Genomic DNA, 15597 nt, shown 5'->3' on the forward strand with positions numbered 1-15597 from the left:
GTGTGCAAAAGTATTCAGACAAGCTTATCTAATTTCTGAATTCAAAAACACACGAGGAAATCTGAATGGAAAAGAGAAATGCTGTGCTGTCATAATTTTATGGATGATTTATACATCCTGACATTTTCTGACTGCTATCATGATGGTATCTACACCCAAAGGGTTACTATGGAGATAATATTTTTGTTCTGACACAGATTTCTTTGACAGAGATCGAAATTACTGAAGACATAAAGCTGCATAGTTTCAGATAGCTGACATCTGATTGGGTACAGAACCCAAAGTGTTGGTTAGGATTGGTCTTATTTATCACAACAGAATGGAGGTATCATACCCTGGTGAGCAAGGATGAACACTTACCGAAGTGGACATTTGTCTGCCTCTGCTCATTCGAGAAAACATTCCTCTCATTCTAGTGTTGCCGCCGCCTACCATTGGGTCAATCATGTCAGGGTGGTCGCTCATCTTGGTCAATTCTGAAACATGTTGAACAGTAGCTGTTAGTTAAATGTGGATGTTACATTTGGTTGTCAGTTAAAAGTGATGCAATCCTAGGGACCAACAACATTTAATGTTGGGAGGCATGAGTAAAGGCACCAGATTTTTTGTGAGTGTCAAATCTGAATTAGGAATCATGACCAATATCGATTAGAAACATGGATCAATAATCAGATTGCAAGGTATCCTGTGACAACTGATTGGGTATGTAAGCAATTTGTTTTGCGTCAAAACCAAAATAAAGTAGGCCTTCCCCATTGACTACTGTTTCCTGGTTGGCTGCACAATAGAATAGGCATGGCTTGAATTATTATTGCGCTGTCACCAAATTTTGTATTGGTTACATGTTTTGTCTTAAACATTAAAAGCATATTTACATATAAAGATTGAAGTCAGTTTTTTTTTAATGTTTATATTGATATACATGCAAAAAATATTGCATGCTTATTTACAGCTCTGACAGGGATAACATTCAGAGTGTTAAATTCTATATGTGTCGTACTGTAAGGTTTCTGGCAACATGTGTGTTGGAAACCCAGCATTGCCATCTACTGCACATGATAGTGATGCACCTCTGCGGTATGACCTTATGACTGCAAACCACAGTTGCATTCACGACCCATCAAACATGTCTAAAGTGATGTACCGCTTCCAGCTGGTTACATCCTGTTAGGCCTGTTGTTTTCTCCTAAACCACAAGGCATAGAAACATTGCAAGGTGAAACTTTGTCTGGACCATCCTTCAGCCATCTTTTTGCAAAATTTGATTCTTAAAATGCCTAATACAAATTACGACACAAAACTAACAAGGATGTTTTGTACAAACTATGACGTCATCATCAGAAGAAACATGCATCATTTTAGCATGCCCAATTTTTTGTTAGTTTTTGTTAGTCCAGCAGTTTCAAAGAAGATGTTTGTCGAGTAGGAATGCCTTTGGAGACAATTAACGGATGTGGTAAAAATGTAAAGGTCAAACTTAAGGATATCACAAAGAAAGGGAACACAGATCCAGTCATGGCCATTCCTGGGATTTTTAATATCACTGCCATGGTGGTCATTTTAAACATGAGACTCGACCCTCTTAAACGAATTCAGGTATCATCATTAGTTAAAACAAGCAGGTGAAGTTTCAGCTTTATCAGTCCAGTGGTTCTCCACATAGAGTACCAAGAATTTAAAGAGCGCAGTACAATTCTTGCTCAACACTTGTTAGAGCAAGGTTACTGTATCATGCTGTATTGAACATGTTGAAGACCACAGTAGAACTTTCAAAAAGATTTATGGTAGACATGTGGAGGACATTTACAAATTTATCATGTAACAGTCAGAATCACAAAATTGACTCTGCTTTTAACAGAGATTCAAATTGAAAATGGAAAGGGATTTTCGCCATGACATAAGGTGAGCTAAAAATACATGTACCAAATTAGAATAAACACTCATTATCTGGAACACTAGTAAGGAGAATCAACTGCAAACTAATAGGCTATATCAAACATTTTTCTAAATGCTAACAGGTGCACAAACTCATGCACTGTAAACACATAAGTTACTCGGCTGTTTAAAATGCCCTTCTGACTGTTCAATGACACAGGGGTCCCTTGAAGATTCCGGGGTAGAATAGGTCTTCAGCAACCCATTCTTGCCGTAAAAGGTGACTATGCTTGTTGTAAAAGGCGACTAACAGGATCGGGTGGTCAAGCTTTAACCACTAGGCTACCCATATACCCTTAGAATAGCAACATTTCTTCAGTTTGTGACAAAAACCTGAACTGACACTATGAAAAGTAACAGAAAAACAACAGGTAAAAACTGTTTATTGCCCAGGACTTTTCCACATCAGAAAAGGAGTCATTCTATCAGAAAACATCAGATCAATGAAACAATGCAAACTTACTCTATTTTATATTTATAGTAAATATATTGTTTATATTTTATAAGACACATGCAAACTTACTCTATTTTATATTTATAGTAAATATATTGTTTATATTTTATAAGACACATGCAAACTTACTCTATTTTATATTTATAGTAAATATATTGTATATATTTTATAAGACACATGCAAACTTACTCTATTTCATATTTATAGTAAATATATTGTTTATATTTTATAAGCTAATGATAATAATGATGGCTCAAAATGCATGCATGTGCAACACACTATGCATGCATAATATCAAACATCAAACAATATAAAATAAAACTGGGCAATGCAGATATACAATAACATTATTGATTTGACCATTTCAGAATATGGAAACATAAAAGGTTTGGTCTAATGAAATAAAAAGTGTCGTACAGAACAACCTTGGGGCTATGACTGTCAATGTTAAGGTATGGGAGATACAATCAGTTACAATTCAGATCTAATAATGGCATCTTCCCGAGGCAAATGAGTTAACTGACTATAAAAGTCCAGTTTCCACCCTTGCCGAACTAGGCTGGAATTCCTTGATTGTAGCGCCACCAGTGGCTGTTACGAGTTATGTCCTTTCTATGCCTCTCCTATTGACCAATCAGATTCAACCTCTCGTATCACTTGCATTTGATTCAAACAATACGCCCAGTCAAGACGATATGATCTATAATCAAGATCTTCATTGTGATAAAACGAGTCTTACATCGCGAAGTGCATCAATCACGTGAGCACCTTGATCAAAAACATGAAAAGTTTTAGAAAATATCTGTTGACAACGAGTTAGCGGTGTACTTGCTTTGCAAATCCTGCAGTCGACCGAAATCTGCATGACACTTTACGAATCGGATTTCGATTTCGGTGCGCGATTTTGATTGGACTATGCATAGACTCGTTAGTCCAGCCAAAATGTAACTCCAAAATACCAGCCTAGTTTAGCAAGAGTGGAAACTGGACTGTTATAGTCAGTTAACTCGCTTGCCTCGGGAAGATGAAAAATGGCAGTAATTGGCAACAAACAGCCACCATTCAATCTGTTCCTACACCATGCACCAACCCTTACAATGCCAAAATGGATTTCAGTTCTTTTATTCTGAACACTGTGCTATGATATGTAGTTGCTGGCTTAATATGCCAGTTTCGGTCACAATATCTCTCAGTGACATGCCTATTAAATACTTGTGTGGCTGTCAAATTTCAGATTTTACTGACGAACTGTACATGCAGAAAGACCTTTACATCGCTCAACTGTAGGTATGGGGCCTACCGTAGTCGATGGTGATATTTGCTAATATATTGGCGAGTGAATAATCCCAAACAGCACCCCTTCCGATTGATCAATGTGCACAAGACTTATTTATTTGTGTATAATACGCACTCGTGTGTTATATCACCCTTAATTATGGGCGATTAAATTCTTCAAAAATATATCCGTCGTATGTAAACATTTCAGGCTGTTAGCATAAACCACGAAATTTACGATCTTTCAACTCAAAATAATATTCTAATAAGCGCCCCACATTTCTAATTTTGAGAGCGCCCTGGGCGCTTATTACGTTGAATACGGTAATCTGCTATTCAACAGCACCATATGTGTACGTAAACAATCTAAATATATCATTTTTGAAAGTGTGGGTTTCAAACATGAAGGGCACACTTAAATACCGACTGAAAAACGGAGCAACCTGAAATGAATGATTAGCTGTTCCCACTGTCTTGCTTCAAATGTTTGTTTGTTTGTTGTTTGACGCCGAACTCAACAATATTACAGCTATGGCAGTCTGTAAATAATCAAGTCTGGACCAGACAATCTAGTGAGTGACATCATGAGCATCGATCTACGCAATTGGGATGCGATGACATGCATCAACCAAGTCAGCGAGCCTGACAACCCGATCCGTTTAGTCGCCTATTATGCATTGTTAGTTAGTTTACATATCGTCCACAGTGTACAGTGATGTCAGACAAACATCAAAGTATTCCTAAAGTACTTGATGTTCAAAACACCAGACTTGACAACAGTGGTGGACCTGACCTTTCTCCTTATCTCTTGCACAACATCACTCTATTGAAGATGTCACTTAACACATCTAAAAAAGAGTCAGAGCTCCAGATAACATTTTGAGCAATTGAGCTTCTACTCTAGGGTTTCTATTTTAATTGGGTTATTACATTTTTCATTGGGTAACCAATATTTTTTTACTCATCTATTCATCAATCTATTGTATTTTACCCAAAATTAGTGAACATTTTAAGATTTAAAAAAAATGAAATGTTTTAGATGAATATAACTGTTTTAAATATAGGCTTGACCCAGAAAGTAAATAAGCTCGTAATTGTGTTTCGGAAATTATCTCCTTGATACGCATGATGAAAAAGCTTCAATGGGAATTTACGCGAGGTGTTTCTATAATTTGAGTTTTGCATTCAATGCATGCGTTTTTGTACGCAAGTTAACTGAAAGAATTTGGGTTTTGAATATGTTCTTGGTTTTATTTCATGCAAATATGCAGCTTATCTGTAGCTCTGAGAGTGTTTTCAATTGATATTTTTAGAAAGCCAATATTATATTTATCACTCAATAACAAATTACACAAAGATGGTTTCTTACAACGTGAAGTATCCTATGAAAACAAACTCAACAACACAAAGGTTAACTACTATACATTAACATTCCAATTTCTATTCGGATATTAAGTATAATACCTGAAAAGTTCAGTTATTATGTATACTACTCAAAAGAAGTTAAAGAACACCCAATTTTTTTATATGACTTTAGTTAATCTGTCATGGCTGGTTGGTCTTGCAACACACAGCCATCCAATTGTGGGGGGTTCCTTAACTTCTTTTGAGTAGTATATAACAACTGAGCGAATCAGGTATAGACATAAAACAGTAAACTTCGTTTAAAACAAATACATTTATAACGAACTGTATATATGCTCCTTGCAAACTACGGTTATAACAAACTAGAATTAGCGTGATTAGAGCTCCCTTTGTGTTTGTTGTTTCCGTCGTTTACTGTACCTGAAAATTTACGGCATTTTGCACAAAAACTGATTATGCGTCTTAAGTGTAACATATATACAGAATAGCAGTGATAGTATTTGTTCACTTCTGCAATTCTGCCTACCATCAAATCACATACAAGCCGACATGCAGACAGACACATTCTCGTAAGACTGCTGCAGATATATTTCACTTGGTTAACATTTCAAACGAACGTCTGAGGTATTTTAATGTACGTCAGTGTCATTGCCTTGTATTTACGCTTAATTTAAGTGATATATTATTAGCTTTTATTCGCTAGAAAAAAAAGACTCTTAATATCCATTTATTCATAAATATCAATACAATATCAAAAGGTTCTCATTACCGGGTACACGAGCACTAGAAAAGTTTCTACCCCCGCGTACTCAAGTCACATCATAAGACCCTGGTGATGTGCTATTGACAAATAGATGATTAGTTTTAACTGTATCATGTTTATACATGTCATAAGTTACACAAAAGCTGTAGTGCATGTTCAGCCATCCAAGCAGGTGTTTCATCCTCATTCTGTTATAAGTGACAGTGTGGCTCGAACTTAAGGAACTTGATTTACCTTGCACCAGATGTATGTTGACATGAAAAGCAAGTTTCGCAAAACCAAACCAGATTGGTCCCATAAATCTAGCTGGTCTGCTGTTAGTGTCAAATAAACTGATGATACATTGTTGTGAAACATAATGGGAATATGTGCACATAATCTTTAAGTACCCACAGTTTGCTGGCTTCAAACCAAAGACAGCATGACAAAAAGTAACACAAGGATTAGTGATGTAGTATGGTAAATAAACTTTAGAAGTGTTGAGTGTGTTCAAAGATTGATATTGTTTGCACAAGTATAAAGGGTTAGACAAAACATTATTTTTTTTACATGCACTTGATGTACACTTAAGGTTGAATTTGCTTGTGTGTGTCACAAATAGCTTAATCCTAAGGACTGTGACTCATTCGCAACCACAGCTTCGTTTGAGAAGCGATGACACCAGTTTCATCACCCTCATCTGTAACTTCACACAGAATTTTTTGCTTGCGAGAGTAATTTGAATTCATGTCGGCTTCTAGTGTCATGTCATTTGCATCCAGTCACTGAGCTATGGTCGAGGGTAGGCCCTCTGGGACTACAGGAGCTATTGTCACACCGATTTGATACCTCAAGAACAGAAGCTGTTGCAACACTGAAAGTGGTGGCTCTAGGAGTACAGGAGCTATTGTCACACTGATTTGATATCTCAAGAACAGAAGCTGTTGCAACACTGAAAGTGATGGCTCTAGGAGTACAGGAGCTATTGTCACACTGATTTGATACCTCAAGAACAGAAGCTGTTGCCACACTGAATGTGATGGCTCTAGGAGTACAGGAGCTATTGTCACACTGATTTGATACCTCAAGAACAGAAGCTGTTGCAACACTGAATGTGATGGCTCTAGGAGCACAGGAGCTGTTGTCACACTGAATTTCTTACATCTAGGAGCACAGGAGCTGTTATCACACTGAATTTGATACCACTAGCAGTACAGGATTTTGATAACTCAAGAACAAGCAAATTGGGAAAATAGTTGTGACATTGTTCTTATCTTCATGGATTTCTGAGGAATTGGGAAATACGAAATATAAATCGGGATTGTTTATTGTCTTTTGATGCAGTCCTAGGGTCGGATATTGACCTCTGAGGGGCTCTGAGACAACATTGAATACACTACACTACTACACTACAATATTGAACACGCAACAATGTTTGTTCTCATCAATATTCCAGCTATATGACGGCGGTCTGTTCATAATTGAGTCTGGACCAGACAATCCAGTGATGGACATCATGAGCATTGATCCATGCAATTGGGATTGATGACATGCATCAACCAAGTCAGCAAGCCTGACCACCCGATCCCGTTAGTCGCCTTTTACGACAAGCATGTGTTGCTGAAGAAACATTCTATCCCGGACCTTCACGGGTCGAATACACAACACTGACACCATTGAGTACACTACACCGACAACATTGATTACACTACACTGACACCATTGATTACACTACACTGACAACATTGATTACACAACACTGACACCATTGATTACACTACACTGACACCATTGATTACACTACACTGACAACATTGAGTACACTACACTGACACCATTGATTACACTACACTGACACCATTGATTACACAACACTGACACCATTGATTACACTACACCGACACCATTGATTACACTACACTGACACCATTGATTACACTACACTGACACCATTGATTACACAACACTGACACCATTGATTACACTACACTGACACCATTGATTACACTACACTGACAACATTGAGTACACTACACCGACACCATTGAATGCACTCTTAGACAACATTGAACGTACACTGTCAACTCCCTCCCTCTATAGTACATGTACTCAGTATTGAGACACTGTAAGACTAGGAAGGACTCCCACTGCTTCACCAAGAGACCAATTAGAAACAATATCCTGTTCCACCCTATTAACAGTGACCTTATTACACCCAGATGATTACCCCAACATGGGGGCAAGTGAGGGTGCCATCAGCATGTACGTCCCCAAGCCCTGTGTGACAATCATCCCATTATCAGCTGTGTCACACACTCACGCTGTGATCTGTGACACCTATTAGCAGTGATTAGATTGGAGTTAAGTGAGGAATTATCATGCACCTATTTCACTAAACCAGCTTGCCAGTGATAGCTTGCAGGGATTTATCTCAGATTCTAAACTTAGTGCACATGGCAAACAATTTTGGAGGAAAAAATAATTATTTTTTTCAAAATTGGGATTCAATTTTTTAAATTTTTTTCAAAATTCAGAAATATCTTACCATTGCCTTCTGTGTGATAATGTAAAACTAAGTTTGAATGCCTCCTGCACTTTAATGGCCCAGGGATATACATGTTACCTCTATGAGCCATAACCAATGATAACATATTAACATAAATGTGGCACAGACTTGGGGCTGCATATCGGCCTTTGAGCAGTTGAAGACAAATCCATGGCTTGTGTGGCCTGTGTATTCTAAAGATGGGAACTTAAGTGTTGATCAACCAATGACCCAATAGACAAAGGTCCCCATCCAAATGGTTCATGAATGAGGAATGAATATTTGCAGTTGAAATAATTTATTGGCCTCAAAACTAGACAAGATCCCAACGGATGATGAATACAGTTTAGGTCTAGCTGGCTATATAGATTTGATCAGTATGAGGGCAAAGACTGAACAGGACAGGGAAAATGCTCTTTTAGGTCCCGCAGGCAGAACCAAACTTGTTAGAAACATTATTTTTGTTATGATGACTTGTATCAACCAAGTCAGCAAGCCTGACCATCTAATTTAGTCTGATGACAAGAATGGGATTCTGAAGACCAATTCTGATGCGGATCTTCACAGGTTAAGGGGGGGTCAAGTAGCCTAGAGGTTAGAGCATCATGCCAAAGATCCGGGTTCGATTCCTGACATGGGTACAATATGTGAAGCCCATTTCTGGTGTCCCCCGCTATGATATTGCTGGAATATTGCAAAAAGTACAACCAAAGTCACTCACTCACTCACGGGTTAAGAAACCTAGTGTTAGTTATCAGTTAGCTTCAAATGAAAGAGGATCTTTATACTACTCAAAAGAAGTTAAAGAACACCCAGTCCTTTCATATTACTATAATTAATCTGTCATACTGGGAGCTATATACACACTTTGTTAACCTCATCACTGTTTTTGATAAAGCTGAGTACTGCCTGATATCTTGCGATACAATTTGTGTCACGGTGCAGACTGGTGATACTACAGGAGTCACGATACACCACATCAAATGGTTGGAAATGACGAAATCACAGAAATACAGCTCTATTTTCTAAAACCCCTTTCTTCATACATTTATGTATTGATATCTCTAAAACTTTAACAAAGAAAACGAGAAAAACAAAACAGTCTTAAGCATGTTAAGAAAAGGGATGGTTATCAAGTCTAACAGTTAGTCAGTGACCCCCAGCCACCACATCCTTGTGTTCTGCCATGCTTACAGGTGGCTGTGCTACTTCTGTCATTATGGGAGACAACTCTATTAATTCCTGTTCTATTTATAGCATATCATGCTCTCACTAACTGATGATTCAAACATCATGTGTACCTAAGTATCGATGATATCGTCGGTATTGATGAATTGTAACATCCCTAGTTTATAACTTTATTACAATAAGCAGATGAAAGACGTACAGAGAAAATACAAACATGCTGTCAAAAATTCTCCTGGATGATGAACATGCTCATGGTTAAAGTTGCAACTAGACCTTTGAACGGATCCAGAATTTACTTAGGCCAAACATACTTGTTTTATCCCTTCTCTGGAGCTGTGTTCAAAGTACTGTCCATCAACTAAATTTGATGCTAGATCACATGAAGAACATTTGCAGACAACTACTCAAAAGAAATTGTGGATTGCTCAATTTCATTCATATTTCTATGGCATGACAGATTAACTATATAGATATATGAAATTGTGAGTGGGTATGGTTTTATTTCGCCTTTAGATATATTCCAGCAATAGCACGGTGGGGGACACCAGAATTAAATAGCTTCCATACACATTCAATAAAAAAAACAATGAAAGTTGCCCACTTGATTTCCAGAAATACTGATTCCACTTTCCAAGAATTTTGAAAATTATCTTCCTCTACTTTATTGAAATGTCACTTTTCACTACAAATCACTGGGGGTGTTCTCAATCCCCCAAAACTATTCGAAAAGACCAACTATGTTACAACTCCAGCAATTATTTAACTGCTGTAAGATCTCTGTCCATTAACATGTAAAATCTTCCAGTTAACCTCTGTGCACCGCAATGTAAACCGCTTGTACCTCATATGTCAATGCACTCCGCCTGAGAAAAATATAGAGTGCTGTTCTGTTCAATCTGCCTACAACTCATTTCACCTAATTATCATTTAAAAGAGACAGTCCAGTGATATTATGGAAATATTTGATAATTATATATACGCTTCATTAACGATTAGAAGAAAATGTATTGCCAGGCAAATAAACATGGATTGTATGATCCCCACGGTGTATTGAAGATGTCAGTGAATGAGTAAACTAAGAGTACCCAGACCCACATTCACAAACAGCTGCTGCACTTGAACAAGTGAAGCGTGTTGTTTGCTAATGAGCTTCTGGCTATGATAGCAGCACAACAGTTTATCTAAACCTGCTCAGAGTGTAGGCTGTATGATAGCAACACAACAGTTTATCTAAACCTGCTCAGAGTGTCGGCTGTATGATAGTAACACAACAGTTTATCTAAACCTGCTCAGAGTGTAGGCTGTATGATAGCAACACAACAGTTTATCTAAACCTGCTCAGAGTGTCGGCTGTATGATAGTAACACAACAGTTTATCTAAACCTGCTCAGAGTGTAGGCTGTATGATAGCAACACAACAGTTTATCTAAAGCTGCTCAGAGTGTAGGCTGTATGAAAGCAACACAACAGTTTATCTAAAGCTGCTCAGCATCAAGTCTGCAGCAAAATTCAGTGACAATTCAAAAATTGAAATTAAAAAATATCTAATTATGTTATTTTAGTAATAACCAATGTTAGGTTTCTGATTTGTATTTTTCTGATAACCTGGCTAATAAAAAAGAAAAGGCTTGGTTTTACTTAAATGCATGAAGTGTAAAGTAAAATCACTTTTGAATTTAAATAAAATACATTAAAAAATCAAATTAACCTTTTTATTCAATTTTAAAAAGATTTTTAATTAGCTTAAAATCTTACATAATTATGTGTATCTAATACTGAGTCGGCATGTCAAGATTTTGTATATACAGTCTGGTCTTATTACTAATATGGAACCTTTTAGAAATAAAGTATCTGGAAAAATCATCAAAACAAGAAAATCCCGCTGATTAGCCCAAACCCAAGCCATACAACACTTTTGGAAAATATTACAACAGATACACCCTGAAAATCAATGACGTCAAAATGGCTAAAGCTGTGAAAATTAAATGAATACACTTCTGCCGGACAGGCATCTGTACATCGGCTACCAGCTGAGAATGTTTCAACCACTTTCAAAAACCCACTCTTAAAACACAAACAAAAAAGAAGTGACATGAGAAATCTGATATCAATCTCTTGCAGCCAAGCCCGTTTTAGGGTTATCAAGTTTCGACAACTGTCCTAACATTGCTTTGCTTGGGCGGGCTTAATCAAAATTTTTCTATCAAATTAAAAAGTATTGGAGAGATTTATCATTTTAAACATGTCTGACTACACACTGCAGCAATGACTATCCACATACATTTAATTTACCGTTAATTCAATTGTGGAGGTTAAAGCATGCAAATAACGAATGCCCGTTCAGAGCTCAATGACCCAACTTTCGTTCTTTCGCGCCACAACTTTTGTCAATACGTAAATGGCTGTGAATGTACACACAAAGTTTGTTATTTGATCATGACAGTTATGGCACCTCATTGCATATACATGTAGCCAACGTCAGTGTGGATGAAGATCATGCACCTACCTTCCTTGTCAACTCCGCGCAGTGAAGTCACAACCAACAATACAAGTACGATATTTTACACACTCCAAGAAAAAACTGCCCCTGTCAATGAAGTCCACGTGACTAATTCTAACCAATGGCGCTGAGCGAGAGTTTGACAGGCGTTATTTGTATTATAGCCTGTTCCAGGTTGAAGTGCACGGAGTTGAGTTTTTGACGGTGAGAATTAGACCGTAGCGTCCACATGTGTCCCACTTTTGCTTCTCGCGGATAGTTTGTCCTTGAGCGCCACCAATACAACCGGCTTCTACAGAAGTAGGTGTTAGAATTTAAATCAGTCTCCTGAAAGATGCAATTATGTATGACATTAATCGACGCACGTATTTTAACCACTCTCATGGATCGATATTGCCCTGCGAATTTTGTCACCGCAGCTCTAAATTTGAGACTAGTGTGATTTTGGGTGTTTCATTCCAGCATGTGTTGTATTTAGAATAGAGAGTTATGCAATATTGAGAACGTTGACACACTGACGCGACATTAGACTTGTGTTCGAGACGCCGGGGATAAGGATTCCATATGGTTTTGTTTGTTGTTTGTTTGTAAATGTCTTAAAGTAGAATTTGGAGAAGTTAGTAAAACATTAAACAGACACAACTTTTATTACCCTTCACCAAGACAGCAGCATATCAAAAACAGTGTAGATGAAACAAATATAAAAATATATTATATAAAATGAGGGAGGGAGGAGGAGGAGGGGGGTCAGCAGCAAAATGTGATACAGTTCTAAGACCAATCTCCACCCCCCCCCCCCCCCCCCACCCCCCCACCACACACTATAAATGTCCAGTTCCCCAATATTTCATAGACAATATGTAAATCTTTTTCTTGTGTTACGTAACATATATATCACAGAAAGGGTGAGACGAATGAACAAGCATTTAGGCATTGTAGTCATTATCACGAAGCACTGGAAGCCATAGTATTTGCATTGTAGACCATAGTATTCATGACACTCAGGCGAAACACGTACAAAACTCAATGTGTCCAGCGAATCATAGGGCGAAATGCTATCAACTCTCACGTATACCAATTAATGTTAGTGCTGGCTGTCTGCACAGACACTGACTTCAAAGTACACATCATTAGCATATCTGCATCTATAATTTCAAACAATAAATACCCCTTCATAATCAACCATTGATATTTTATGTATAATAATATCATCAAATATGTAATATTGATTTTTTTGTTTTTGTATGTGTCTACAGGAATGTAAATTATGTATGTCTGTATATATGTATATATGAATCATAATGTCTTGTCTTCTAAAATTGCATCTGTCCTGTAATGGAACGTTTCTGCAATAAATATTATCTTATCTTATCTTATCTTAGTTTGTTCCTTGTAGTACATAAATAAGATTTTCATTATGTGATTAGTCATTAACTTCATATTTCACATTGGATTTGTCGCTTTTTGTCTAACGAATTTTAAAAAAAGTTTTTCTTTTGTGTTCTTCCAAGCTGATACTCTTTTAACAAAGGAGGTGAAGAGTTCATTCTATTTATAGCATTGCCAGCATTGAATCACTCTTGTGTGATTATTGGTAATTAGAGAGGATTTCTCGTGTGTTTCTGACCTGATTTCGTCAATAATGGCTGCATTATGTAAAGATGAACGCGCCCGATCACTGCCCAGCACGACCAAAGCTGTTTTGAATTTGGAATAGCAAGCATATGTAATACCAGAGACCATATATATGGTCTCTGGTAATACCAACTTGTAAATGGAACTCCAAATTTTTTTTTTAAACAAAATATTTACAATCGAAAATTACCAAATCTGGTTGAAATACACAATGACTGAACTACCGTGTATATCGGCTTGTGGCATTATACTGGGGTTGAACTACCGTGCATATCGTCATGTGGCATTATACTGGGTTTGAACTACCTACATGTTGTCACGTGGCAATCCGCGGAGGTTGAGGTACCGTGCACGTTGCTATGTGGCAATCCGCGGAGTCTGAACTACCGTGCACGTTGCTATGTGGCAATCCGCGGAGTCTGAACTACCGTGCACGTTGCTATGTGGCCATCCGCGGAGGTTGAAGTACCGTGCACGTTGCTATGTGGCAATCCGCGGAGTCTGAACTACCGGGCACGTTACTCTGTGGCAATCCGCGGAGGTTGAAGTACCGTGTACGTTGCTATGTGGCAATCCGCGGAGTCTGAACTACCGGGCACGTTATTATGTGGCAATCCACGGAGGTTGAAGTACCGTGCATGTTGCCATGTGGCAATCCGCGGAGGTTGAAATACCGTGCATGTTGCTATGTGGCAATCCGTTGAGGTTGAAGTACCGTGCATGTTGCCATGTGGCAATCCGTGGAGGTTGAAGTACCGGGCATGTTGCTATGTGGCAGTCCGCGTAGACTGAACTACTGTGCATATCGTCATATGGCAATACACTGAGGTTAAAGTACCGTGCATGTTGCCATGTGGCAATCCGCGGAGATTGAACTGCAGTGCATATCTCAATGTGGTAATCCGCGGAGACTTAACTACCGTGCATGTTGCTATGTGGCAATGCGCGAAGGTTGACCTACATTGCATGTTGCTATGTGGCAATGCGCGAAGGTTGACCTACAGTGCATGTTGCTATGTGGCAATCGTGCATGTTTCCATGTGGCAATCCGAGGAGACTGAACTATCGTGCATGTTGCCATGTGGCAATGCGCGAAGGTTGACCTACAGTGCATGTTGCCATGTGGCAATCCGAGGAGGCTGAACTATCGTGCATGTTGCTATGTGACAATGCGCGAAGGTTGACCTACAGTTCATGTTGCCATGTGGCAATCCGTGGAGGCTGAACTATCGTGCATGTTGCCATGTGACAATCCGCGGAGGCTGAACTATCGTGCACGTTTCTATGTGGCAATCCGCGGAGGCTGAACTATCGTGCATGTTTCTATGTGGCAATGCGCGAAGGTTGACCTGCGTGTTGCCATGATATATTTGAATAAGAACAATTTCAACACGAGCTAAATATGCTCATAATCATAAAAATAAACCCTGGAAATTCCTCTTTTTGACAAGAAAAGAAAAATGTTCTTTTGAATAACAAGGGGAAAAAGATATGTGGGTAAGGAATAATGTTTTTCATATTTATGTAATATAGGGTCGTCTTACTCGTCCATCAAATTGTGAAACTACGACTAGAGAACCATAACGAGGCCAACTTGAATGAGGTGTAATTTAAGGAGTAACCATTTGATACGCACAATGCATATCACGTTTGGCATAATTATGATGTGAATATGTAATTAGCTTAAACGTGTATGGAATATGGCCCAAAACCCCTTTAAAGTACAGTTTCAATGTGTATTAAATATTACTATGTGTTTATCATATCCATTTCCATTAGGCCTGGGGGCGGTCGGGTAGCCTAGTGGTTAAAGTGTTCGCTCGTCACGTCGATGAGAACAAGGTTCAATTATGTCAAAACCTTTCATTTTTCAACTTTGTACACCACTATACCACACGACACATTTATTCCTTGATCTATGACCTATGTGGCATTTGTCACTTAACGTGGTGACCATA

General features: G+C 38.2%; 1 protein-coding gene across 1 annotated transcript in view; it reads right to left on the bottom strand.

Moving 5' to 3' along the window:
• Positions 1–12092, bottom strand: part of LOC139474829 (excitatory amino acid transporter 2-like) — a 79830-nt gene extending 67738 nt beyond the window's left edge. The window contains exons 1-2 of the mRNA XM_071257973.1: positions 12011–12092; positions 361–476 (exon numbers count right to left, since the gene is read on the bottom strand). Coding sequence (XP_071114074.1) covers positions 361–465 — 105 coding nt within the window. The 5' untranslated portion in view covers positions 466–476; positions 12011–12092. The remainder of the gene's footprint in view (positions 1–360; positions 477–12010) is intronic.
• Positions 12093–15597: the final 3505 nt, after the last annotated feature.

Source organism: Haliotis cracherodii, unplaced genomic scaffold (genome assembly GCF_022045235.1).
Source record: "Haliotis cracherodii isolate W230 unplaced genomic scaffold, xgHalCrac1.p SCAF_3, whole genome shotgun sequence".
In the NCBI taxonomy this organism is placed as follows: Eukaryota; Metazoa; Mollusca; class Gastropoda; order Lepetellida; family Haliotidae; genus Haliotis; species Haliotis cracherodii.